Here is a 24,052-nt window from a genome sequence, read left to right as displayed (position 1 = left end):
TTCTATGGTCCTCCCAGTTTTCCAGCACTCTTGCAGCAAGGTGGTGCCATGTGCTTTATTTGGCTCATGGACTTTGAGTGGAAGCAACAGGTCACTTCTGAGCAGAAGCATTGGAAAGCCAGTGCACGGCCCTCCTGCTCTCTTTTCCCCTTCCTCAGTGAGTTGGAAGCTACTGGCTGAAGTGGTTGCCTCCCAAGATGGGGATAATCACTGGGACTTGAGGTGGACAAGAGGGTTTACCCAGCATAGGAATATTTGCAAGAGAGAAATGGATCTTTATCATATAAGCTGCTAACATTTTGAGGGTAATTTATGACTGAAGCAGAATCTAGCATTATCCTGACTGACACACCCCCTAAGACAACAACAATCTCTGTTTCTCCTCCAAGGTCCAGCTTATTTTTCCTCACCATATTGTTGTTTTCCTCCCCATTGCTGGGTCACTAAAGCACAGGTCTATATGTATATCTGCTGCTTTCCTTCCCCCTCCACCGACTGTTCCTCTGTCTGGGGTCTCTGGCCCACCACCTCACTGAATTATTCTAAGGCTCCCAGTGATGCCCAGAACCACAATTCAGCAGTGACTTTACATCTGCCAACTGGGTAACGAGAGAGCCGACAATTCTGTGCTTCTTGGACCCTGGCGTCTTCTGAGGCCCTTGGTTACCCGGGTTTTCCTCCTGCCCCACCAATGGTCTTTTCTGAAAAACTTTCATTGGAGTTTAGTTGATTTACAATGTTGTGTTAGCTTCAGATGTGCAGCAAAGTGGATCAGTCATACTTGTATATGTATCCATGTATCCACTCTTTTTCTTTAAAGATATTTTTCCCCATATAGGCCATGACAGAGTATTGGGTAGAGTTCCCTGTGCTATACAGTAGGCTCTTATTTGTTATCTAATATATATATATATGTATATATGGGTATGTATATGTTAATCTCATTCTCTCAATTTACCCTGCCCCTCTTTATCCTCCAGTAACGATGAGTTTGTTTTCTACGCTTGTGACTCTACTTCTGTTTTGGAAGTTCATCTGTACCTTTTTTAAAAAAAGATTCCATTTATAAGTGATATCATATGCATATAACATTTGTCTTTCTGTGTCTGACTTACTTCGCTCAGTGTGACAATCGCTAGGTTGCTGCAAGTGGCATTATTCTGTTCCTTTTTCATGACTAATACTCCCCTACTAATGATCTTTCCTAGGCTGCTTTGTCGGCTGCCTCTTCTTCCTGCCCCTAAATGGAGCCCTTCCGAGGTCCAGCCTCTAGCCCTCTCCATTCACTGCACTCTTTCTTGGTGATCTCACTCAAGCTATGGCTTGGAGTTCCTGTTCATGAGTATGACTCCCGAATCTACTTGTGATCTCCGCTTTCAGAGTGTCAGGCTGAAACAGTGGACACCATGAGCTCTTCCTGAGCTCCAGGACCACATTTCTGACCCTTGGGGTGTCTCCATACTTTAAGTATCCGAAACCAAACCCACCTACTTGCTCATTTCCTCCAGCAGGAAGCCTGATCCCTCAGCCTCCATGTGACATAGTTTGTTCTTACAGCTGCCCAGGCTCAACTTCTGGGGCCCTGTTCCATCTACACATACATCCAGGCCATTCCCAGTTCGGGAAGATGCCATTTCTTCCTCCTCTTTCCCCTGCCCTTTGTCACTCTCAAGAGTGCTGAGGCTTGCTGGCTTGCCTTGGCAGTTCTGCATATCCTCCTCTCTGGGCACCCTGCCTTTTCTCCCCCAGCCTCCTCCATCTCCTGTCTGGCCAAACTTCCTCAGGCTCAGGCTGCCCCTTCACCCTCAGTGGCTCCCTAGTGCCTCTGAATCAGTTCTGAGCTCCTCAGCTTCCCCATGGGGGCCTTGCACTTGAAGACCTTTTCAATCTTATTTTCTCCCAGTTCACAACTCTCTTAAACCAAGAAGAATGGTTTATTTCTTGTTCTCCAAACATACCTAGTTTGGAGAATTACTAAAGAGAGTTACATAGGAGAGTCACAAAAGAAAATGCTCTAAAGAGGGAAAAGAGGGCGCAAAGACTAAAGTGGAGGGTGGAGGGAATTATTACTTTTTATTATTTATTTGGCTGTACTGGGTCTTAGTCGCAGCACGCGGGACCGTCGATCTTTGTTGTGGCACGTGGGATCTTTAGTTGCAGCGTGTGAGATCTGTTTTTCTTAGTTGCAGCATGGGAGATCTAGTTGCCTGGCCAGGGGTTGAACGGGGAGCCCCTGCCTTGGGAGCATGGAGTCTTAATAGTCCCTGGGAAGTTCCCTCCACTCTCCACCTTAGTCTTGACTCTCTGTTGTCCCTCTTTTGCATCCTTAGAGCATTTTCTTTTGTAACTCTCCTATAAGCTGGAGCAGAAAACACTTGTATTTTCTTAGTGTCTTTTAACCATATGACACTCTGCTGTTTTGCCTCCCAGCCAGGTGGTTTTTCTTAACACTAGACCACGTGGTATTTTTAGAACCTGTGTTTGTTACGGCTCCCTTTCAGGCAGGGGCACTCATGTCATGCTTGAGCTTTCGGTCATAAGTTTGACCCTCATTTCAAGTGGGCAATTACCAACAAAGCCGGTGGCCGGACTTTCCTGGGCCCCGTTTCTGTGAACACTTCTCAAGTGGGTGGTAATTTTTTTCTTTTTTTCTGCTCTCCTGAGCTATACATGGCTACAAGCAAAACCTGGCTGCTTTGCATGTACTTGGGGACCTCTCAACCAGCTGGTGGTTCAGGAACATTCCAGCTAGTCTCATCCGTGTGAAACCCACCTCGCCCTCCAAGCCACATGAGAGGCCAGGCAGGTGTATAAAAGGGAATTCAGTCCAGACGGGGCTTTCCATGTTCTTGTGAGACCCACAGCCCTCTGCCTGAGAGGGGAGCTCAGAGAGCCTGTCTTACATCAGAGCCACAAGTCTGGGCAGGAACTGAAAGAGGACATGATCTGGAGGCTGAAATGCCAGGGGGGAAGTCAGGAGCTATCTGAGCAGATCCCGGGGGAGATAAGTGAGGAGTCCCTTCTGCGGTGGCAGGGTAGCTGCTGGCAGCGTTGGGCTCCAGCTCTGAGGACCACCTCTCTGCGGTTTCCCGGGCACGGTGCCAGGCTGGACTCCTCACTGACGTGGAGCATCTTATCATCCAGACGCAGACACACACACAGCGGACCAAAGTCTCTTCATCTCTCAGTGCTTCACATGCCCAGCGATGACGTGGTGGGGTGGTTGGGGTGTGGTGGGGGGGGCGTGTCTTCACAGCCTCTGAACACACAGTAGGGCCAGAAGTGGTGGGCCACAGTGGGGGTGGGGGTACTGAAGAATGTGTTCTCCACCCCACCTGGTCCCCCTCACTTCCATAACACTGATCAACCACACGTGGGAACTTCCCTGATGATACGGTGGCTAAGAATCCGCCTGCCAGTGCCGGAGACACAGGTTCCATCCCTGATCCGGGAAGACTTCCCATGCCTTGGAGCAACTAAGCCCATGCGCCACAACCACGGAGCCCTTGCTCTAGAGCCCTCGAGCCACAGCAAGAGGAGCCTCCACCAAGAGAAGCTGAGCACTGCGGCGAAGAGTAGCCCCCGCTCACCACAAGCAGAGGAAGCCCACGCAGCAGCGAAGACCCCGCACAGCCAAAAAAAGCACACACATCATTAAAAAACAACACATGGGCCAAGCCAGTCAGGTCAGGCCAGCTGGCTGGTGACACCTGCTTCAGTCCCAGTCTCTCATTTCAGACTGTGGCTCAGAGAGGGTAAGGGGCCATATGTGAGGTCACAGCCAGTTCTGGGGGGAGACAGAAACTCAGATCCAGGTTCCTTGGTGGCCACGCTCTGGCTCTTTCCACTCAATCTCTCCGCCCCTTGGTTTGAGGCAAGAGTGAAATTCCTGGGAGACTTTTTAAAAGATAAAGAGGACAGGTTCTTTGTGCATCTCCAAGCACATGTAAGAGAAGCAAAGGGAAAAGTGAGTGACCCCTGTAAACGTCCACGTGGAAATCTGGCACTATGACCTACGGGACCAGTGGGAGCTCAGAAAAGTTTAATCCAGGGTCGAAGAAACAATACAGTTAGCTTTTCCAAAACACTCAGCAGAGCTGAGAAACAGCCTGTTCCAAAACAAATACATTCTGTTGACTGAGTAAATGTATTTTTTATTCATTTCATTGTTTTTGACCTCACTGTTAACTCAAGACGTTTTTTTTTAAAAACAAAGCTATTATCATTGTTCAAAATTTAGATTCCAACATGGTGAAGTGTTTTATTTAAATTCCCAAAGTCAAAGCATTCTCTGTTCTTGGATCAGAGTTTCCTTGAGGTCAGAAGAGGGAGCAACCATTTGCCAGGAAGTGGTTTTCCATGTGGCTCTAGAAAGGCTTTGCCTAATCTGGAGTGGGAGTTGGTCCCGGTCCACTGAGTGGCTCAAAGGCAGCCCCCTCTCCCTCCTTCAAGTGCTCGGCCAGGAGCTCTGTCTTTCTCAGCAAAGGATAAGGATTGTTTTGTGACACTTTTGTTTCACTGTATTTGTTCCAAGTTTTAATGTCAAATAGATTTCTTACTGTGGGTTGCCATCTAGAAAAGTTTGAAAGTCTCAGTTTACCAAAGAACCAACCAAAACTGTTTAGACACATTATTGAAAGTGAAGGAAGTGAGAGGCAGTGAAATAAATTTGCATTATTATGGAGGCTCAAGGGGCCCTGTACTCCTCCCGTAAAGGCTGCAGGTGCATGTGGGGGGCCCACTCGCCTGACATTGGAGGGGGGGGCGTGTTTAGGGGGTGCTCCCAGGAAAGGTCTGTAGAAACTGCCAAGACACACATCCAGAAGTCTGACTCAAATTTGTACACAAATCAAAGACTGAAATCTTAATTTGTTATAATCAAGAGTAAAAGAAAACTTGAAAGGGATATGGACCCGCCAGATAGAACGGACAACTCTATCTGCTACTTCTTTAGCCCATAAAAACAAAACCCAGAGCACACGTCCAATGCAAGTGGGGTCCAGCCGATGTTTGAAAATCTACCAACTTCTTCCACCAGATCATCAGATACTACACGTGACAGGGTATGCTTTCTGTGCCCATGGACAGGTGGGCATCCCCTGCGCTCAGGCTTTGGGCAGGTGCAGCCAAGCCCGAAGTTACTGGCAGTAAAAGGTGAGCACGTTCTCCTGGTTTCCTCGGATCAGGATGACTGGAGGTCTGAGGTCCTGGGACAGCATCTCCAGCCAGGCCATGTACAGCGAGCTCGGGCACTTCCCCTTCCTCCCTATGGGCAGGGTGCTGTGGGGCAGGAAGAAGCAGCAGATGGGAAATTGAGCAAGGGCCTTCCCCATGTGGCCCAGCTCTTGGTCTGCTTCCTGAACAGCATCTCTCTTTGTTGGCCCTTTCAGCGCTCCTTCTTCCTAGCCACCCTAAGAATGACCTGTGGCTCTTCTTGAAAGCGTGACTTGAAATGTAAGTTCACCCACAGAGCATTTCTAAGCAAAGCCATGGCTTGTGAGGCCCCCGTGATCCTGGCCCCACCAGCCTCCACAACCTCCCCTCCCACTGCCCTCAGGCTCCCTCACACCCCTACAGTCACAGAGGCTTCCTTTCCACTCCTGAAATAAAAGGCCAGCTTGTTCCTGCCCTGGGGCCTTGGCCCATGACATTCTTTTTTTATTTTTTGTTAATTTTTACTTTATTTTACTTTACAATACTGTATTGGTTTTGCCATACATTGACATGAATCCACCATGGGTCCATGACATTCTTTCCATCCAGATGGCAGAGCCAGCCCCTAGCTCTTCACCTTGCCTCCCTCGGGTCTTGGCCCAAGTGCATCTCCTTCTGGGATCACCCTCTTCAATCCCATCTCCCCCTCTTTATCATGTCACCCTGTTTCATTATCTTTGTAACACTTCACACTCTCAAATCCTCTTCTCGTTTATTTGTTTGTCGTCTGTCTCCCCCCACTAGAACGTTTGTTCACGCGTGGGCAGGTGGGGTTTGTCTGATTCGCCTGTATGGAGAACACAGTCAGACTCACGGTGAAGTTCACGCATCCCACTCCTGTAGCCACTTGGATCACGCCAGCCTCGCCTCTCCAGCCACACCCCTGCCTGCAGCCAGAGCAAGTGATATGCTCATGCGTTTCAGCTGAGTGGCCTAGTCCTGGCTCCTGCCAGACATGTAAGGCCTTGGGAGCAGGACTCTGCCATCTCCCTGAACTGTCCTGTCCGAATTGCTATGCTGAGCAAATAACCACATACCCTGGGAAGGCTCTTCAGCCACATTTTCATGGCTATTTCAGGAAGCAACGTTTCCACCACCTTGAGATTCCGAAGACGCCTGGTGATGACCGCCACTGCCCTGCTTGCGGCTCTTGCGGGAAGGCGGCATCACACTGCCCCCGCTGGTGTTGCACAAAGCTGGGGCACAGGCATGTTACGTGGGCCTAATCCTTGTTTGTTTTCCCAAAGTACACCCACAGGTACTGTTTCATCTGAACCTCAAAACTACCCCGGGGAAAAAGCTGAGGGAACCGGCCAGACAGGAGGATGCTGTGCAATGCTGGGCTTCAGAGGCTGGCTCTGGGTCAGAGAAGCTGCTAGAGTTGTGGCTTGCCCCTTCCTCAGCCATGTGGCTGTGACAAAAGGCTCATTGACCCTAAGCCTCAGTTTTTGTTTCCCCAAAGTGAACACACACGGTTCTGTCACAGGCTTGTGAGTTCCAAAGAAGCCCCAGCTCATGAAGGGTACTGCACAAAAACACTGGCGTGGAGTGAGCCCTTCGTAACGTCAGCAGTATTGTCACCACTTATAACTATTTACCAGCTCGAGATGACCCAGCTGGTGAGTGGCAGAGCTGGGACTTGACCCTGGGTCTTGGGATCTTTCCATCCCCATGATCCCAGCTCACTGCAACCCCTCCTCTGCTGAGGATCGACGTCCCCAAACAGCTGTCCCTTTTTTAAAAATTCCCTTCTCAAAGCTTCGTGTGGGACAAACAGGATCCTCCCTTATAAAGCAAGGTCCCCAGGATTGCGGAACCTCATGGGAACAAGGACATTCCATTAAGCCAGTGTCACCTTGGTTAATAGAATGAGTGTGTGTTTTCCTGGTGCCTTTCCCAGGAAAAGGGAAGTGGGAATATTGAAACCAAGCTTTCCTGATTTGACAGTTACACTAAAGGCTGGTTACCAGTGAAATGCCCACTGGTAACTACTCATTGGAAAAGACCCTGATGCTGGGAAAGACTGAAGGTGGGAGGAGAAGGGGACGACAGAGAATGAGATAGCTGAATGGCATCACCGACTCAACGGACATGAGTTTGAGTAGACTCCAAGAGTTGGTGATGGACAGGGAGGCCTGGCGTGCTGCAGTCTGTGGGGTCACAAAGAGTCGGACACGACTGAGCGACTGAACTGAATTACTGGTATTACACATCCTTTCCAGGGACTGCAATTAGAAATGTCAAAGGCTTGGGGGCTTAGTCACTGCACTATCCAGGGCAGGGGAACCCCATCATTCCTGCTGTGGCTTTTCCAGCCCCAACAAGAAGTTCCCTCTCAGAGCAGAGCCTGTCCATCTGTCTGCCTGTGCAAAGGACAGACTCCCTTGGCACTCTCTCCCAGTGCCAGCGAACAGCACACTCTGTTTCTGCCCACAGGATGTGTGTGGTGTAAGCGACTAATCTTTTGAAATCAAGCTGCTCTAGAACAAAGGAGCTTTTTGCTCAGAACTGCATCGCTTAGCCACAAGGAAAGGCAGCCTTGGATCTAACCTAGATGCGGAAAGATAACCGAGCTTCAGAACTAGCGTCTCGGGCTTCAAACCCCAGTCACCACCTGGCAGATTCTGAATTTCTCTGAGACTCAGCTTCCTCGTCTCCTTAGGGTGTGTGCTGCGGTGGGGATGGGGGTAAAACAGTCACTTCATAGAATTCTGACAATTAATAAGGCCCAGTGGATTTAGGAGTTTGGGATTAGCAGATGCAGACCATTATGTATAGGGTGCATAAACAACAAGGCCTTACTGTGTAGCACAGGGAACTATATGCAATATCCTCAAATAAACCATAATGGAAAAGAATATGAAAAAGAATGCATACATATATGCATAACTGAATCACTTTGCTATACAGCAGAAATTAACATAGCATTATAAATCAACCATAATAAAATAAATTTTTTAAAAACTAGGACTTCCCTTGTGGTCCAGTGGTTAAGACTCCATGCTCCCAATGCAAGGGGCACAGATTGACTCCCTGGTGGTAAACCAAGATTTCACATGCTACTCAGTACATACAGCCAAAAAATAAATGAAAAAAGATTTCTTTTTATTAATAAAGCCCAATGCCTTGAGTGTCACAGAGGCTCAATCAATAAACTACAATTTGATTACTATTATTCTGACTATTACTGTTTGTCTTTGGTGACTTCCAGGTGCCACTAGTGGTAAAGAACTTGTCTCCCAAAACAGGAGACACAGGAAACCTGGGTCTGATCCCTGGGTCGGGAAGATCCCCTGGAGGAGGAAATGGCAACCCACTCCAGTATTCCTGCCTAGAAAATTCCATGGACAGAGGAGCCAGTGGGCTACAGTTCATAGGGTTGCAAAGAGTCGGACACAACTGAAGCAACGTGCATTTAGCACACACGCGTTTAGCTTTGAGGAGGGAGTCTTTACAAGAAAGAAGAGGGGCCTAGACCCAAAAGTTACGCCAGAATATGTGCTTAGTGTGGTAAAGGTTGTTGGGCTAGTTACAAGGCTGGTTTACTAGTGTACAGTTTAAGTGGAGCTCAAAGAAGGACTGTAAATCAGATAAACCATTGATCAGTAGCAGCAAACAAGCCAGTTCTGCCTCAAAGCTGCTCTAGAAAACAGCCCATGTGTGCTCTCTGATGTGCTAGAAAATGTGATTTTTGTCATTTCCTGGAGGCTTGGGAGGATTTCCTCATTCTTGGGATTTCTGGGAAATGTGGGCTCCTGGGCTCAACCCCAGACCCTGATCTAGAAAGAACTGAGGAATTTGCTGTTTTCCACACCTCCCCGCGCCCTCAGTGGTTCTGAGGCAGGGGACCCTCAGGGTGAACTTTTAAAGGCATGTCTCCGGGTTGGAGACAGCAGAGCAGCTGCTCCCTGTGGTGCTGGCTTGACACCCAGGGCCCTTTCAGGCAACAACTGTGGCAGACGCCATGGGGTGGGCCCTGTGCACAGGCCTCTCCTCTAAGGTGACTGACTCCTGTTTATTTGTATCAGCTAATCCCAGAAAGGCTGGTGGGTGGGGATGGGTTTCCCCTGTGAGATCCAGAAGGTGGGGGAATGGGAGGGGAGAGGTGACAGCAGGTGGTCCCTCCCCAGATGAAATTCCTCCTCTTCTAGCTTGAGAGACTGACTCATTTCAGTGGCCATCTTAGGGTCATAGCATGTTAGAGTGAAAGAGAATCTTGGAAATAATTAATTTAACTCTTCTCTATAATCAGGGAGGGACTTCCCTGATGGTCCAGGGGTTAAGAATCCGCCCTGAAGTGCAGAGGACATGGGTTTTATCCCTGGTCAGGGAACTAAGATCCCACATGTCTCTGGGCAACTAAGCCCAAGGGCCAAACTACAAGTCTGGGGGTCTTAACTAGAAGAGAAACTACAGAGCCCATGCACTCTAGAGCCCACGCACCACAACCAGAGAGAAGCCCGCACGCCACGATGAAGAACCTGGGTGCTGCCAGTGAGACCTGACGCAGCCCCAAAAATAAAAATTCAAAAAAATGTATAACAGGGAAGCTGAGGCTCAGAGAAGGAGAGTTACTTGCCCAAGGCCACACAGTGGGCTAATGGCAGAGACAAAATGCAAATCTGCTTCTCTGAACAGAGGTGGCACTCAGGAAGAGGTGCACACCCGCGCCCCAGATGGCACATCCCAAGTACCACACCCAGGGAAAGTCAGGGAGCCATCCCAGCATGAAGCCGCTGTCACCATCTTACCCGCTGACTTGGCCTACAACCAGGCTAACCTGGCCCTAGAAACATTCTCTGCAAGATGTTGGCCAGCAGCTCGGAGATCAACCTGCTTCCCTTACACCACGGTTCCCACACCAAAGGAAACATGGAGCACTTTCTTTGTAGAAAAGATTATCTCCCCATGAGCCCCAGAAAGACTGGCTTTAGGCAGAGCCAGCTTCGTGGGCAGCCACCTGTGCGGCCATGAAGCCCCCACTGAGACGGGTCCCAGGCTGGGCTTCACGCCCTGCTGTCAGCATCCCGACATTCTTAATCGCCTGTGAACAAAGGGCCCCACACTCTCACTGCGCACAGCCCCACAAATTGTGTGCTCCATCCTGGTCTCAGGGTGTGAACAAACAGGTTCGGCTGGCTTTCCCGCTGTCCTGTGGAGTCTGAGGGTGGCTCGCCCCAGGAAATGTCAGCGCTCCTCTGAAGGCCGCATTCCCTCTGAGCCGGCCTGTCCCTGGGAGAGGGGGCTGGGGGGCCTGGCTGACCGAGTTCTGCCTCTTGGCCTCCATGAGACTCTCCGCCACTGTCACCTTCCCCTCTTCTTCCACTTACTCAGCCTGGGTCAACAGCCAGCAGAGGTGGCTCCTAACCAGACAGGGCCAGCAGCAAGAGAAGCTGGAGTGTCTGACGGGCCCAGAGGCTGGAACAGCCCCGGCCAGGGCAGGGTTCTGATTCCACTGCCCAGACCTGGCACCAACATCAGCTGGGGGTGGCTGGTGACCAAAGAGGGCTGGCCAAATAACTAGGAATCAATTTTCTTCCAGAACAAACTGGGTCCCCTTTGCCAAGCTGAGTTTGGCAAGAAAAAGCAATGGACAGGGGAAAGCAGGGGTGGGGGGAGTCGGTGAGGCCTGGGACACAGGGACCCAAGACCTCGGCCAGCTGGTGCACAGGCGCGGGGCGTGGGGCATGGGGTGGATGCAGGCCCGGTCACGGAGTAAGAAGCCACCCAGATAGTGTGTCTATGGGCCTGGAGCCCCTCATCCTCACAGAGGAAGGCTTGGGTCCTCAGCCAGTGACCAGCCCTCTAAAGCTGACACTCTGGCCCGGGCATCAGGCTTCTCCATCACACAGGTCACTACTTACATGACAACCAGAGCGGCATCTCGGGAGTAATCCAGCAGAATCTCATTCAGCCTCACCTGCCGCAGGGACTGGGCAAGGAAAAGCCACGTATGTGGTCATTCCCCACGTCCTCTGAGCGATCCCCGCCAAGCCCAAGTCCACATCCTTGAATATCTCAAACTGGGTGTGTGAATTGTCCCCCCTAAATTATGATAGATTCTCCCACCTCCGAGAAGGTGACTGAGTGCCAAGCTTTCTTCCTGGCCTTATTATTGTGGGATTGCGGTGGGAAAGAGCACCTCCCGTGGGGTGGGAAGGGCTGGGTTCACATCTCAGCCCTAAGAGTTTCTGACATTGAGCAGGCACCTTGCCTCCCTGAGCTTCACGGCCCTCAGCTGTGCAATGGGTGCAGCAGCGCCCTCCTCGGGGAGTCTGGGAAGCCTGAGTGAGATGATATATGCAAAAGCTCCAGGGGAAGCGCTTGCTAAGGTGCACCCAGCAATGGCGATGGCTCGATCTCCTCTGTGACAGAGCAGGCAGGAGCCTTCTGCGGACACGACGCATTACTCAGCCTTTTCTCAGGACTGGGTGACTCTGGAAGGCTCAGGGGCCAGGTCAGGGAACTCCCCAAAGCTCAGATGCGGCTGAGCTGTGGGGCGGACTCCCACCCCCTCTCCGAGGCTTGTCTCTGAATTGTTCAGAAGTGGTGGACACTCAGGGTCTGATTGTGGACGGATACCCCATTGGAGAGAAAGGAAAACTGAGGGCAAGTGAGTTCACCCAGATCTCACAGGGGCAGCATCTGAGTGGAATCACTGCGTTGTGGAAACTGTCCACTGTGGGCTGCAGGATGTTTAGCAGCATCCCGGGCCACTACTCGCTAAGTGACAGCGGCCGTTCCTGCTGGCAGGTGACAGCCAAAACTGTCCCCAGAAATCACCAAATGTCCCCTGAGTCCTCAGAACTACCACCATGGAACTCACAGGGAGCAGAACTGCTCTCCCCACCTTAAAACGGGCATGGCAGCCCCCACTCTCCTTTAGTCCTGAGCAGAGTCCTGAAGACGCTGCCTGGGAAGGGCGTGGGGTCCATAGTGAAGGGGAGAAGCTCAGGCAGCTTTGTGGGCCCACAAAGGACAAACTCTACCTTGACTTTCCCCACCTGCCTTATGAATGCCTTCCTGCAGGCATGGAAGAACAGGGGAGGAGAGGGAGAAGGACCCCAGGCAGTCCATTGCCATGGCCAGGGAGACTCAAAATGGACCGAGGGACCAGGCTCCCACACCAAGGATGGCTCTGAGATCAACCCCTGGGTCACTCGTCAGCCTGCGGTGTGTGGCTTGAGGACACCTCAGAGGCTTGGTGTGGGGAGACTAGAATTGGGGTCAGGGAAAGGGGTTCAGGAAGCCCAGGACAGAGGGGGGCACAGGCCCTGACCCAGGGGAGCACCCAGACCCCCACCCCCACCCCAGCAGGGCCCTTCTTTCTCCCGCACCTTGATTCTATTCTTGTTAATCTCCTCATCCGAGATCTTCCAGGGGCAGTCCCGCCTCATCTCAGTGACGGTGGCCTCATCCTTGAAGCCATCATTCAGGCGGAAGGGTGCAATCATGTCCTCAAAGCGCTTGATGCTGGGGGCAGAGAGAGCCAGTGAGACCAGGCGAGGTGCCCACGTGCAGGGGAACAGGGTCCTCAGAGGGAGATGGAGGTGGCGGCCGCGGGGACACACATTTCAGGCTGAAACCCTTTCTGATGCTGCTGTTTACATCAAAGCAGCCTCTGTGTTGAATTCAGCCCTGACAGCTGCGTCTGACTTTGATCAGGACTTCCACAAGTGGTCCATGAAGCCTGACTGGGGTCCACCTCCACCCCCGACCACTCCCGCCCCAGGGTGTTTACTGAGCACTGCTCTGTGCTACACAACAGTGAACAAACCAGACAACATCCCCAGTCCGCACAGAGCTCATGGTCTGCTGGGTGACAAATAAGCAGGTCAGTATAGATCAGAAGACTTATGAAAGCATATGCTGAGAAAGTCCTCTCTGGACCCAAGGATGCCCATCCTTCCGAAGCTAGCTACGCACAAGGCAGGGGGTGTTGGAGCAAACAGAATGGAAGGTGCAAAGGTCCCAAGGCAGAAGTGTACTTGGGCTGCTTGAGGAGCAACAGAGAAGCCTGTGTGGATGGAGCAAGGTGAGTGCAGGGGTGAATGGGAGGCCGTCAGGTAAGTCAGGGAAAGGAGGCAGCACCAGCAAAGGAAACTGAAAGAAGGATCCCTGAAGTGGGAGGGATCCAGCAGCGGGCAGCATCTTGGATCCAAAGGGGCTGTTTCAAGAAGGACCGCTGTGTCAAATGCAGCTGCGAGGCAGAGAACGAGCAGGACAGCAGCAGGCCCTGAAGATCCGGTGGTGCAGAGGTCACGGCCCAGGCTGGCGAGAGGGACTTCAGCGGAGCTGCAGGAGGGCAGCCAGACTGGAGTGAGCTGGAGAATGAGGGAGGGGTGGGAGGAAGCAGCCACAAAGAGGGTAGCATCACTCTGGAGTAGGTTGGCTGTGCAAGGGAGGAGAGAAATGGTCCAGGAGGTGGAGGAAGATGCAAGAGCAAAGATGGGGTTTAAAGACAAGATGGGCTGGGGGCTTCTGCATGTGGCTCCCACTGTCCTCTCCACGGGGGAAGGTCTCCCCCTCCCATCTCTGTTCACGGCCTTTCTCAAGGTTCTGCTCCTCCACTAGCAAAGATGGCCCTGTTCTCCTTTGCATTCGCGTCCATCTCTGCACCATTCTGATGTCTCTTGACATCCTCCCTGTACCTCAACCAAGGTAAACCACGCAGGGCAGGGCTGCAATTTACTCATCTCTGTCCCTGCAGCTCAAGCACAGCCCTGAGGGAATGGGGGAGTCAGTATATCCATCACTATTAACTAGTTCCTTCCTTCAAAAAAATATTTACTTATTTATTTGGCGACACTGGGTCTTAGTGGCAGCATGAGGGATTTTTAGTTATGGCCTGGGGGCTCTTATTTGTAGCATGTGGGATCTAGTGCCCTGACCGGGGATTGATCCCAGACCCCCTGCACTGAGAGCTCGGAGTCTTAGCCACGGGCCCACTAGGGAAGTCCCCTTTCCTTTCTTCTTGATGTCCTTCCTTCTGCAGGTAAACAAGGGCTAAAGAGGTCAGGACGGACCTTACTTTACTGAGAAGACAGAATCCTGGAAAACCTCACTTGGACAGATTTACGTAAGGCAATCCTACCGTAAATGTCTTCTTTTAAGAATATGCAACTGAATCTAGGAAAGTAACTCATTCCTTCTGGCCCCACAATTGAGCCCTGCTACAGAGTCACACAGGTGTTTGCTTCAAGTCTGCCCACTTGCCATTGCATGGGTGAGCAGGGGAGGGGGTCAACATCCGCCACTCTCCAAGTGCCAGTGAGCTAATATAACATCAGGGGCTGCAGCTGCCACGCTTCTGCCTCAGGGCCTGGGGAACTTCCGTTCTGTTTGCTCCAGTGCCCCTCAGCCCCATGGAGGGGACGTGCCTCTGCCGTGGCCTCTGCAGAAGGAGCATCCTTCCAGTGGTGTATTTCGGGGCATATGATCCTGCCACTCCTGGCCATGGCCAACTGGACTAAAGGTGGCCAAGGAATAGACCTTCCGATGACCTTTACCTCGGCTTGGCAGGAAGCAATGAGCTGGGCTGGTCACAGTCCCTTTTTCAGACACTTAATTTAAGCAATGTCCGGAGAAGGAAGGAAGCAGTCTGTAGCCGAGTTAGGACTATAGGGAAAGGTGGAGATACAGAAAGACCTCAGAGGCTACAAGCGGGCAGAAGCCACAAATCCAGCCTTGACTGATCACTGACTCTGGGCAGGGCGCCCTGTTAAGCATGTTACATGGATCGTCTGAGACTGTGGTTCTCAAAGTGAGGTGCCTGCATCAGCACAGGAGAGCTTGTTAGAAGTGCACATTTTCAGGCCTCACCCCAGACCTAGTAACTCAGAATCTTGGGGCTGGGCCCCCCAAGTTGTGAGTTCACAAACACTCCAGGTGATGCTGTTGTTTGAGAACCAGTCTTTTATGAAAACGATACAGGAGTTGGAGAAAATTTAGAAAATCAGAGTAGATAAATCAGCCTTTCATGAGTACCAGCAGCCTGAGCTCGAGAGGTGTGAAGCTGGAGACTTTCTCAGTGCCAGGGTGTGGGGTGTGTGGGAGGTCCCTGGCAGATGAAACACCAGCTCTGCTCTAGGGGCAGAACGGCCATGAAGAGCTTCAAAAACACTGGGTCTGTGAAAAGCATGAATGGGAACTTCCATTGACCTTCAGCCAGGTGTGTTTTTGGCAAAGACCACAGCCCTGATATGCAAAGGACCACCGGGCAACGGGAAAAAACTCAAACAAAAATTAACGGCTGCAAATTCTTTCTTTCCATGAGCCCAGTGTAGGCGGGGTCAGGTGAACCAGGTTGCCCTTGGTTCACCAAAGAGAAAGGGCCAACCCTTCTCCCTGGAACCCTCAACAGAAAACTCACTGCTCAGCCCGTGGCTTCTGGTTGATGTCGGGAAGGACGTGAACTTCATGGAATCCCAACCGGAACTTGCTCAGCAGAGAAATGATCCTGGAAGACAGAGATTTTTTTTCTTTTTTAAACGCATTCATTCCTTCAGGATATGTATGTTAGTTGCTCAGTTGTGTTTGACTCTGTGACCCCATGGATTGTAGCCCACCAGGTTCCATGGGATTCCTCCAGCAAGCATACTGGAGTGGGTAGCCATTCCCTTCTCTAGGGCATCTTCCCAACCCCAGGATCGAACCTGGGTCTCCTGCATTGCAGGTGGATGCTTTACCATGTGAGCCACTAGGGAAGGTAGAGCAGCAAACAAAACAAACTCTGCCCTCGGGGATTTCACATTCTAACCTTCGAGGGAGGCAGACAATAAGTGAAAATTGATAAAGCAGGTCAGATGACGACGAGTGACAGGAAAAAGGAATTGTCCTAAGTCTCCGGTGGCCATCTCTGGGCTAGAGCGCCTCACATTCTAACGTCTGCGCACCTGCTGGGGAGCTTGTTACGACACAGGTTCTGATCCAGCTGGCCTGGATCGGGACCTGGGATTCTGCATTTCCTTTTAAAAAATCTTTAAGATTTATTTATTTACTTTTGGCTAAGCTGGGTCTTTGTTGCTGCATGTGGGATCTTTCTGGACCAGGGATCGAACCCGTGGCCCCTGCATTGGCAAGTGGATTTCTAACCACTGAACCACCAGGGAAGCCTGGGATTCTGCTTTTCTAAGAAGCTCCCAGGTGATTTGAGACTGCTGGTTCACTGGCCACACTTTGAGAAATGAGGGTGTAAGGAATGGGAGGTGAACGGCAGGAAATTCCTCAAGGCGGCTGAGGGAGCAGGTAACACATATGAGCTAAGTATAGAACCAGGAGTGGCAAGCCAGGTAGCCCTGACTTTGCATCCGCAAGGAAGAAGCAGTAACTGTGGTTTGAAGTGGTCAGGGAAGGCTTCACAGAGGAGGTGGTGGTCTGGCTGGATGGTGAACGGTGGGTAAGACTGTTATAGACTGAAGAGGGTGGATAAGGGTGTTCACACCGGAACCACACAAGGAGGCTTCTAAACAGGACTCGTGCCTCGGCCCTAGCCCGCCCATTGCATCAGAATCCCTGGGCAGGACATGGCGTTGGTGATGCCTCAGGACTAGCCGGTGGGGAGCAAGCACCCCAGGAGGAGAGTCTAATAAGCAAAGACATGGGGGTGCATGGGATGGGGTGGGAGCAGCTAGGGGCTGCTTGGGACAGTGTGGAGCTTGCCAGGGGACAAAAAAGAGACGAACTGCCATTGGTGGTCCCGGAACTTGGGAGTGAACTTAGGAAAGCAGAGCTGGGGGCAGCACAGGGGTGCCCTGGGGTCACAAGGAAGGCAGAGGACTTGGGCTGGTCCAAAGGCAGCCGGAAGGAGAGGAGATTTCACAATCTTTGCTTGCAAGACATCCTGTGACCCCACAGTGCCGCGGCCTCGATCTGAACCAATGCTCCCTGAACCCAGCTTTGAGTGGGAGCTGGAACAGGAAGCCAAGAGGGCAAAGCAGCCTTTGCGGTGTGTTTATCTTCTGGAAAGGAGCACAGAGAAGCAGATGCTGCATTTCCTGGGCAACGTTCTCCGCATTGAGAAGGGCCCTCCAGTGGAGAAGCTGTCAACAGGGGTGAGGGCAATGAAATGGGGTTGCTGGTCACCCTTAACTCATGCAGCAGGGGTCATGGGGATGTATGAGGTCCTGGCATAGGACTAGGGTGGCACAGGCCACGGAGTCCTGCCCCTGGGGTGTCACAGCAGGCACTCAAGGCTGTGCAGGGTTTTCTCTCTGGCTAACTAACTGCACAATTTGGGGCAAACCACCCACCCCATCCTCCCTAGCCTGCCCACACCCTCCAGCAGACCTCGGTCCTACGGCCTTCAACCTCACTTGACCTTGCTCTAAAGCCACAGGGGCCTGAATCTAGCCCACGTGTGCCACCTGCCCAACTCCTGCCACCTCCACACCCATGTACATGCCTGACTGTTTACTTCCGTCTCAGCTTAAGTCAACTCACATTCTCACTTAGATACGTCTTGAAAGGAAATGGCTTCACAATTTAATCAGCAAATCAGCAACTCTTGCCAGAAAGATGCAGCCAATAAAACCGGTAAACGAACATCACTCAGTTCTGGCGGATGCCACCACCTGCCAAGCACTTGAACCAGGCTGCCCTCCTCTTGTTTAGACAGAGAATCAGCCATGGAGTTGAAGAATGGAGTCCCTTCTCACCAAGAGATTCCGGGGGATTTGCTGCCCTTCATCCTGGCCACTGAAGTCACCTCTGGCCTCACCAGGGGCGGCACCTGAAGCTCGGGAGTCGGGGGGTGCAGGGGGTGGGGTGGGGAGTGGGGGACGTTGCCCTGAAGGATTCTAAGCTCTGCCCTCATTTCTGAGAGGCAAGGCCTTCTCCATCCTTCATTTCACTGCAAATGTCCTAGAGATTTGTGGATTTAAAATTTACCAGCCCTCCCTGCTATGGCCAGGACTAGGACATGCGTATCTTATTAAAGGGGACAGGACACCAAAACCACTTCTGAAATGGAGAGATACCTGCTCCTGTCCTGAACTCTCTCACCACAGCTGTGACCGAGACCCCCGAGGGGTGGAATGGGGAGTAGGGGCAGGTGGGGGCAGGTAGGTCGGGGCAGGCAGGTTTGCGCTCCCCACTTACGCCTTTCTCTCCTGGTCCATCCTGTTGATCTGGCCCCCCACGAACACGCGGATCCTGCATTTGCTCCATCTCTTCTTGCGGCCGAGGAGATACGGGATGAGGAGGGTGAGGCCTGGCAAGGAGGGTGCCGTGAGTTAAGAGAAAGATGCTCTCAGGATACAGCCTTCTCTGGGTCCTGCTCCACTCTGCCTCTAGCAAACCCCACCCCTTCTCTTGACCTCAGTGTACTCATCTCTATAATGAGTTTGCCAGGTGAAACCAGGGCGAGACATGGGCTCTGTGAGCTGGGGTTTATTTGAACGGCATGATGCTTTTATTTATTTTTTAAAAATCTGAGGGGCTTCCCTGGTGGCTCAGTGGTAAAGGATCTGCCTGCCAATGCAGGAGGCATGGGTTCAATCCCTGATCCAGGAAGATCCCACAGGCCTTGGAGCAACAAAGCCCGTGTGCCACAACTATTGAGACGGTGCTCTAGAGCCCGGGAGCGTCACTACTGAGCCTGCACACCCTAGAGCCGGTGCTCCGCAACAAGAGAAGCCACCACAATGAGAGGCCTGCACACCACGACTAGAGAGTAGCCCCTGCTCAGCACAACTAGAGAAAAACCCACGCAGCAACAAAGACCCAGCAGAGCCAAAAATAAAAATAAATTTAAAGAAAATCTATTTTGGCCTTTCAGAATCTTATTTCCCAGAATCAGGGATCCAACCTGCACCCCCTGAAGTGGAAGCGCCCACCAGGGAATTCCTGTGCACAAGGCTTTTAACTACATGAGCTGGCATTTAGGGGGGGATTTCACATGCAAATCTAGATCGCTGTCATTTATCACTGTATGATCCACACACGACTTCCCCACTCTGTGCCTCAGTTTCCTTATTTGTAAATGGAGTTAATAATCATTTTCACCTGGGGACTGTATTAGGTTAACCTATGCAAACCCTTGGCATCAAGCATATAGTAAATGCTCAGGATATCTTCTCTGTATCTAGGACTCTATCAAGGTTGGGAACAATAAAGCTGAGAGTCACAAGAAAAACGAGAGAGCGTGTTTTTCTTTGGTGAGTGGTGAATATGCCTACAGCTTTGCTGCACTCTGGCTCATCTCTCCCACTGAAGTCACGTGCCCATGACCCCGACAGCCTGTCCAGTCTGAAGGTCCCTCCTCACGCTGACCTCACCTGCTCCTTTAAGTCCCTCGTTTTACAGCTGAAAACAGAGTGCCACGAGAGGGACCCGGCCAGGCTCCCGTGAGCCCAGTGGCGGGCCCAGGGGCCCCATTCCTTTTAGCTGGGCCCCAAGATCCCACCAGTGGCCTTGTCGTCAGCGGCCAGTGAAGGAGGCCGAGAGAGGAGGTCACGGAAGGGAGACAGCCAGGGGAGAGCCGGCATCCTGAGGCGCTGACCTCCATCGTCGAACAGCCAGTAGATGTCGATGGTTTTCTTGCCCTGCTCCGACTGGAAGACTGTGCTAGCCTGCTCCTCCTGCACCAAGGCCTCGGGGTCCACTGCAGGAGCAGAGGGGCAGGTCAGGTGGGTGCAGAGCACAGGGAAAGGCCTAAGGCTGTCTGGGAACACAGCATGGGCTTGCGCACACGGTGGCTGGAAGCCCTTGCTGTACGTGTGTGCAGGGGATGCCCTCCTATGGGAGGCGCCCTCCTGCGGGGGACGCCCTCCTGCGGGGGACGCCCTCCTGTGGGGGACACCCTCCCGGGGCAGGGACCCTGGACGAGCAGTGCTGGGATGTGCCCCTCCTCTGCTCCCAGCTTCTCTCTCCCTGGATTCTGGTTGGCTCCAGGGGGTGAGATCATTCTCTTAAAAATTCCCCTGTGTCCCTCACAAATGCCCACAGGATGCTGCCAGCCCCTGCACTGAGTGTTTCCTTGCTTCCCAGAGTGTTTTTGCCCCTCTCTATCGGAGCATGGCCGGGGGGCCCTTGGAGGGGCAGGACTTGGGCCCCAGAGCCTACTGGATGGGATCCCACAATCCCTGGACCCTGTGGGGATTCTCCAGCAGGGCTGGCAATCTTTATCTTGCCCCCAGTCCCACTGCCCTACCAACTCCCTGTGACCCAGTCTTAGGGGTCTGAAGTCACTTCCACAAACAAAAACCTCCTGCCCTTGGCTGAGTTCCCCCGTGGCCCACCACTCAGTGCCCCCCAGGGTGAGAGCTCCCTGTGCCTCTGAGTTGGGGCGGGGGGACTGACCTGTGCCGGAGACAGACAGCTGGGCTCCACCGACCCTGGCTTCCTTGCCGTCCTCTGCTGGATCAAACACAGGGTTAACTGAAAAAGAGGGGGAGCTTTGTTCCTAGGCTTCTCTGGGGGCCCTCTTACCCTGGGGGAAGGTCCTGACTCCACAGCTTCCACTGATCTGGTCTCTGCCTCCCTGCAGGCTCCATGCACCAACACTGCGCCCCCCGCCCCACTACCAGCTTCCTGTCTGCTCAAACAAGCCATGCTCCTTCCCACCAGGCCTAAGCGGTGGGTGGATGGCCCCAGAGCCAAGGGCCCTCTTTCCCCAGCCCTCCCCTTCTAGAAATAAGCCCCCTCCTCAGAGAGGCCCTCCTGCCCGCATGCCCCCCCGCCCCGTGTGGGCCTCCTCAGGACACCTCATGAGCTATCAATGCCTGCAATGAGTCCTGGGTCCGCTGCGTTTCCCCCAGAATGTCAGCTCCTCCAGGGCAAATTTGGTTATGTTCCCTGCTGCACGCCCAGCGCCTAGAGCCACCTCGGTCAGGAGTGTGGCTGCTGCTCTGCAAATTCTGGTTGTGTAAATATTCACTGAACTACCAGCTGCCAGGCACGCCCTCAGCCCATCGGTGCCCTGGGTGAGCAAGACCCAGGCTGGCCTGCGGCCTCTGCTCCTCTCAGCCTCGCCACCCCCACCCCTATTTGTCTTCATATGTGTTATTTCTATCATGCTTCTAAAAGTAACTAATTCAGATGTTTACGTGTGAACTTAAACGTAGCTCACATCCCTACTCTATGCCCCAGCTTTCATGGCCTCTCTGTGTGTGTTTTCATGCTCTGGAGTCTTTACGTGGCTCTTCTCCCCCATCTTTTTCTCTCTCCTGTCTTAGTTCCTCTTTATCCCATCTGGTTACGAACGCTCTCATGGTGATCCGTGGAGCTGTGGTCCAGTCAAGCAAGGATCATCCCCTTTCAGGACTAGTCACATCCCCTTTCAGGACCTCAGTTTCTCCATTTAGAAATCTGATGATTTCCATCGAAAACTGACTTTCTAGGAGTCTGTGACCTTTTATTCCTTACTAATTTCCCCCTGTCCTCCCTGAACTACTTGGGGAAAAAAATGGGTTCTAGCACTTCCTGGGATCCTGTTCTGTCTGTGACAGGGGTGTCGAGAAGGGGGGTACTCACTGTGTGCCTGCATCACCTCTGAGATGTTGAGGCCCTCACGCATCCTCATGACACAAACACCGTAGTTGAAATCAAAAGCGTCGCTGGAGAGAGAGGTCATGGAGTCAACCTGCTCTCGACCCCCAGCCCCCAGCCCCCAGCCCCCAGGAGGCCTGTCTAGAGCTGACCCTGCCTGCCACCATACCCTTCTCCTGTCTGGGCCTCAGTCTCCCATCTGTATAATGTGCAGGCAGGACCGGAGAGACAGCTAGGAAGCCTCTAGCTCTACTGTCTGAGGCACTATGGATTCTGCAGACCCTCTTGGGGGAAACTGAGTCAGGCCAGTCTCAGAACCAGCCCTGTCCTCCTGATTGTTGCTGTTGTTCAGTTGCTAAGTAGTGTCCGACTCTTAACCCCATGGACTAGACTGTAGCACGCAGGCCTCCCTGTCCTTCACTATCTCCTGGAGTGTACTCAAACTTGTGTCTCTTGAGTCGGTGATGCGGTCCAGCCATCACACCCTCTGTCACCCATTTCTCCTCCTGCCTTCAATCAACCTTGCCCAGCATCAGGGTCTTTTCCAATGAGACAGTTCTTCTCATCAGATGGCCAAACTATTAGAGTTTCAGCTTCAGCATCAGTCTTTCCAATGAATATTCGGGGTTGATTTCCTTTAGGATTAACTGGTTTGATCTCCTTGCAGTCCAAAGGACTCTCAAGAGTCTTCTCCAGCACCACAGCTTGAAAGCATCCCACGTGGCTAATCTTCACAACTCTACCAACAGAGGTGGGGATGGGAATTGCTACTCCCATTAGACAGATGCAAAATCTAAGTTTTAGGGAGTAACTTGTCTATGGTTACACGCTAAGGAAGTGGCCAGTTCAGATCAGAATTAAATAGCTGAAGATGGACATGCACACAGGAATGGCCTCACTCATGAAGACAGCAATGGGCTGTCTGTATGGTATGTCTGGAAGACTCCCACGCCACAAGTATATTAACTGCCTGGTTGACACGGTGCCCAAGAGCCCACGACCAGGGCTAATCTACTTGGCTAAGGACTGCCCTCTCTGAACTCTAATCACAAATCTCTGGGACATGGCCTTTTAGGCTTCAGCAGTTTGGAGTTTTGGCATATTGAAGCCAATATGTAGGGGTTCCTACAGAGCGGGTATGTACTGCCTCCTGCTGTGATTTTGCTAGAGGCAGTGAGATGCACTGCTCGGTCATACAGCTGGTTCCCAGCAGACCTGGAAGCCAGGCCCAGGTCCCCACACTCAGCGTCATGTTTGTTAAATGCTCCAGCACACTGCCTCTCGATACCCCACCAAGGCACAAAGGCAGCTCAGGCAGGCGTTTTCTGGAGTTTGCACAGCAAGAAACGAAAGAGAAAGGGTTTGGCGTTAACCCTGAAATCCCCAGGGAGTTTATCCCTGGGTCCCATTCCCCAGTTTGTCGCCTCCTTGGAGGCCTGGTTTCAGTGGTACCACCTCACAGCTTGAGAGCTGGGCATTTGCAGGTCTTTGCAGCCCCCAGGTAAGCACACGATTTTCACCTAAAAACTCACATTTTCGACTTCTCTGAAAAACTAGAAGATCTGTCCACACTAGGTCCTCATTTCTGCCTGGGTGCGATTAGCTGGAGCCAGGGAACACCTGTTCTCCTCCATTTGCCACAGTCCCCACCATTCCCTGATGCCCCACACCTGGCCCACTTCACTCTGTTACTTGCCTGTTCTCTGACAGTCTGGGTGTTTATGACCCGCAGGGCAGAGGGGGACCCTCCGTCTGCCTTTTTCTTCCTCAGCTTTGAACCAGTAGACTCAGCTTCTTAGAGTGTCCACTGCTTCCCCTCTACTTCCCAAGGCCCAGGAAATGCCAAAGGCCCAGATCAAGAGACCTCAGGCCCTGCCCCGCCCAGTGACCTCACTCACTGCAGGATGCCAATGTAGTCTTCCACCGTGGCTGGGTGAGCCGACTGCCAGTTCTTCTTGAACCCGACCACCAGAATGTTGGGCTTCATCCTCCCGAGACCTGCAGCCTGCCAGGGGGTGGGGATGAGGTGGCGGGTCAGGCCTCTGTTCTGTGGCTAGGGTGGAGCTTGGTCTCAGCCCAGTTTCCCTCTCCGCCATGGGGTGGGGGCTCAGGAGAAATATCCCCCAGTTCAAGGTCCTGGCTGCCTAGATCCACTCATGAGAAAGGTGAAGCTATAGCCAGAGTTACTCCCTGAGGCCTCTGCAAGCAGGGCTAACAGCTGGGCTGTCCCATCAGCTCTGGATTATCCCAGCTACCGTTTCTTTATGGAATTATTTGCTATAACAGGGGACTTGAGTTTGGATGTCAAGCTTGGAGTATTCCTGGGTCACCTAATCCATACATCTTTTAT

At 52.3% G+C, this 24,052-nt stretch overlaps 1 protein-coding gene across 10 annotated transcripts in view; it reads right to left on the bottom strand.

Annotated features, from left to right (window-relative positions):
- SLC12A3 (solute carrier family 12 member 3) overlaps positions 1 to 24,052 on the bottom strand; it is a 48,330-nt gene that overhangs the window by 4,525 nt on the left and 19,753 nt on the right. For 2 of the 10 annotated variants that reach the window (XM_027977857.3, XM_042231664.2), the window contains exons 18-26: positions 23,601 to 23,707; positions 21,688 to 21,770; positions 20,515 to 20,592; positions 19,715 to 19,816; positions 18,313 to 18,424; positions 15,587 to 15,673; positions 12,552 to 12,687; positions 11,079 to 11,146; positions 4,129 to 5,280 (exon numbers count right to left, since the gene is read on the bottom strand). In XM_027977857.3, coding sequence (XP_027833658.1) covers positions 5,139 to 5,280; positions 11,079 to 11,146; positions 12,552 to 12,687; positions 15,587 to 15,673; positions 18,313 to 18,424; positions 19,715 to 19,816; positions 20,515 to 20,592; positions 21,688 to 21,770; positions 23,601 to 23,707 — 915 coding nt within the window. In that variant the 3' untranslated portion in view covers positions 4,129 to 5,138. Of the gene's footprint in view, positions 1 to 4,128; positions 5,281 to 11,078; positions 11,147 to 12,551; positions 12,688 to 15,586; positions 15,674 to 15,869; positions 17,256 to 18,312; positions 18,425 to 19,714; positions 19,817 to 20,514; positions 20,593 to 21,687; positions 21,771 to 23,600; positions 23,708 to 24,052 lie in introns of those variants that run through there. The other 8 variants (XM_042231666.2, XM_060397951.1, XM_042231667.2 and 5 more) reach the window with 6 other exon arrangements.

This window comes from Ovis aries, chromosome 14 (assembly GCF_016772045.2).
Source record: "Ovis aries strain OAR_USU_Benz2616 breed Rambouillet chromosome 14, ARS-UI_Ramb_v3.0, whole genome shotgun sequence".
NCBI lineage: Eukaryota > Metazoa > Chordata > Mammalia > Artiodactyla > Bovidae > Ovis > Ovis aries.
Note: the sequence above shows the minus strand (reverse complement) of the source record. Positions and strands in the feature narration are given on the sequence as shown.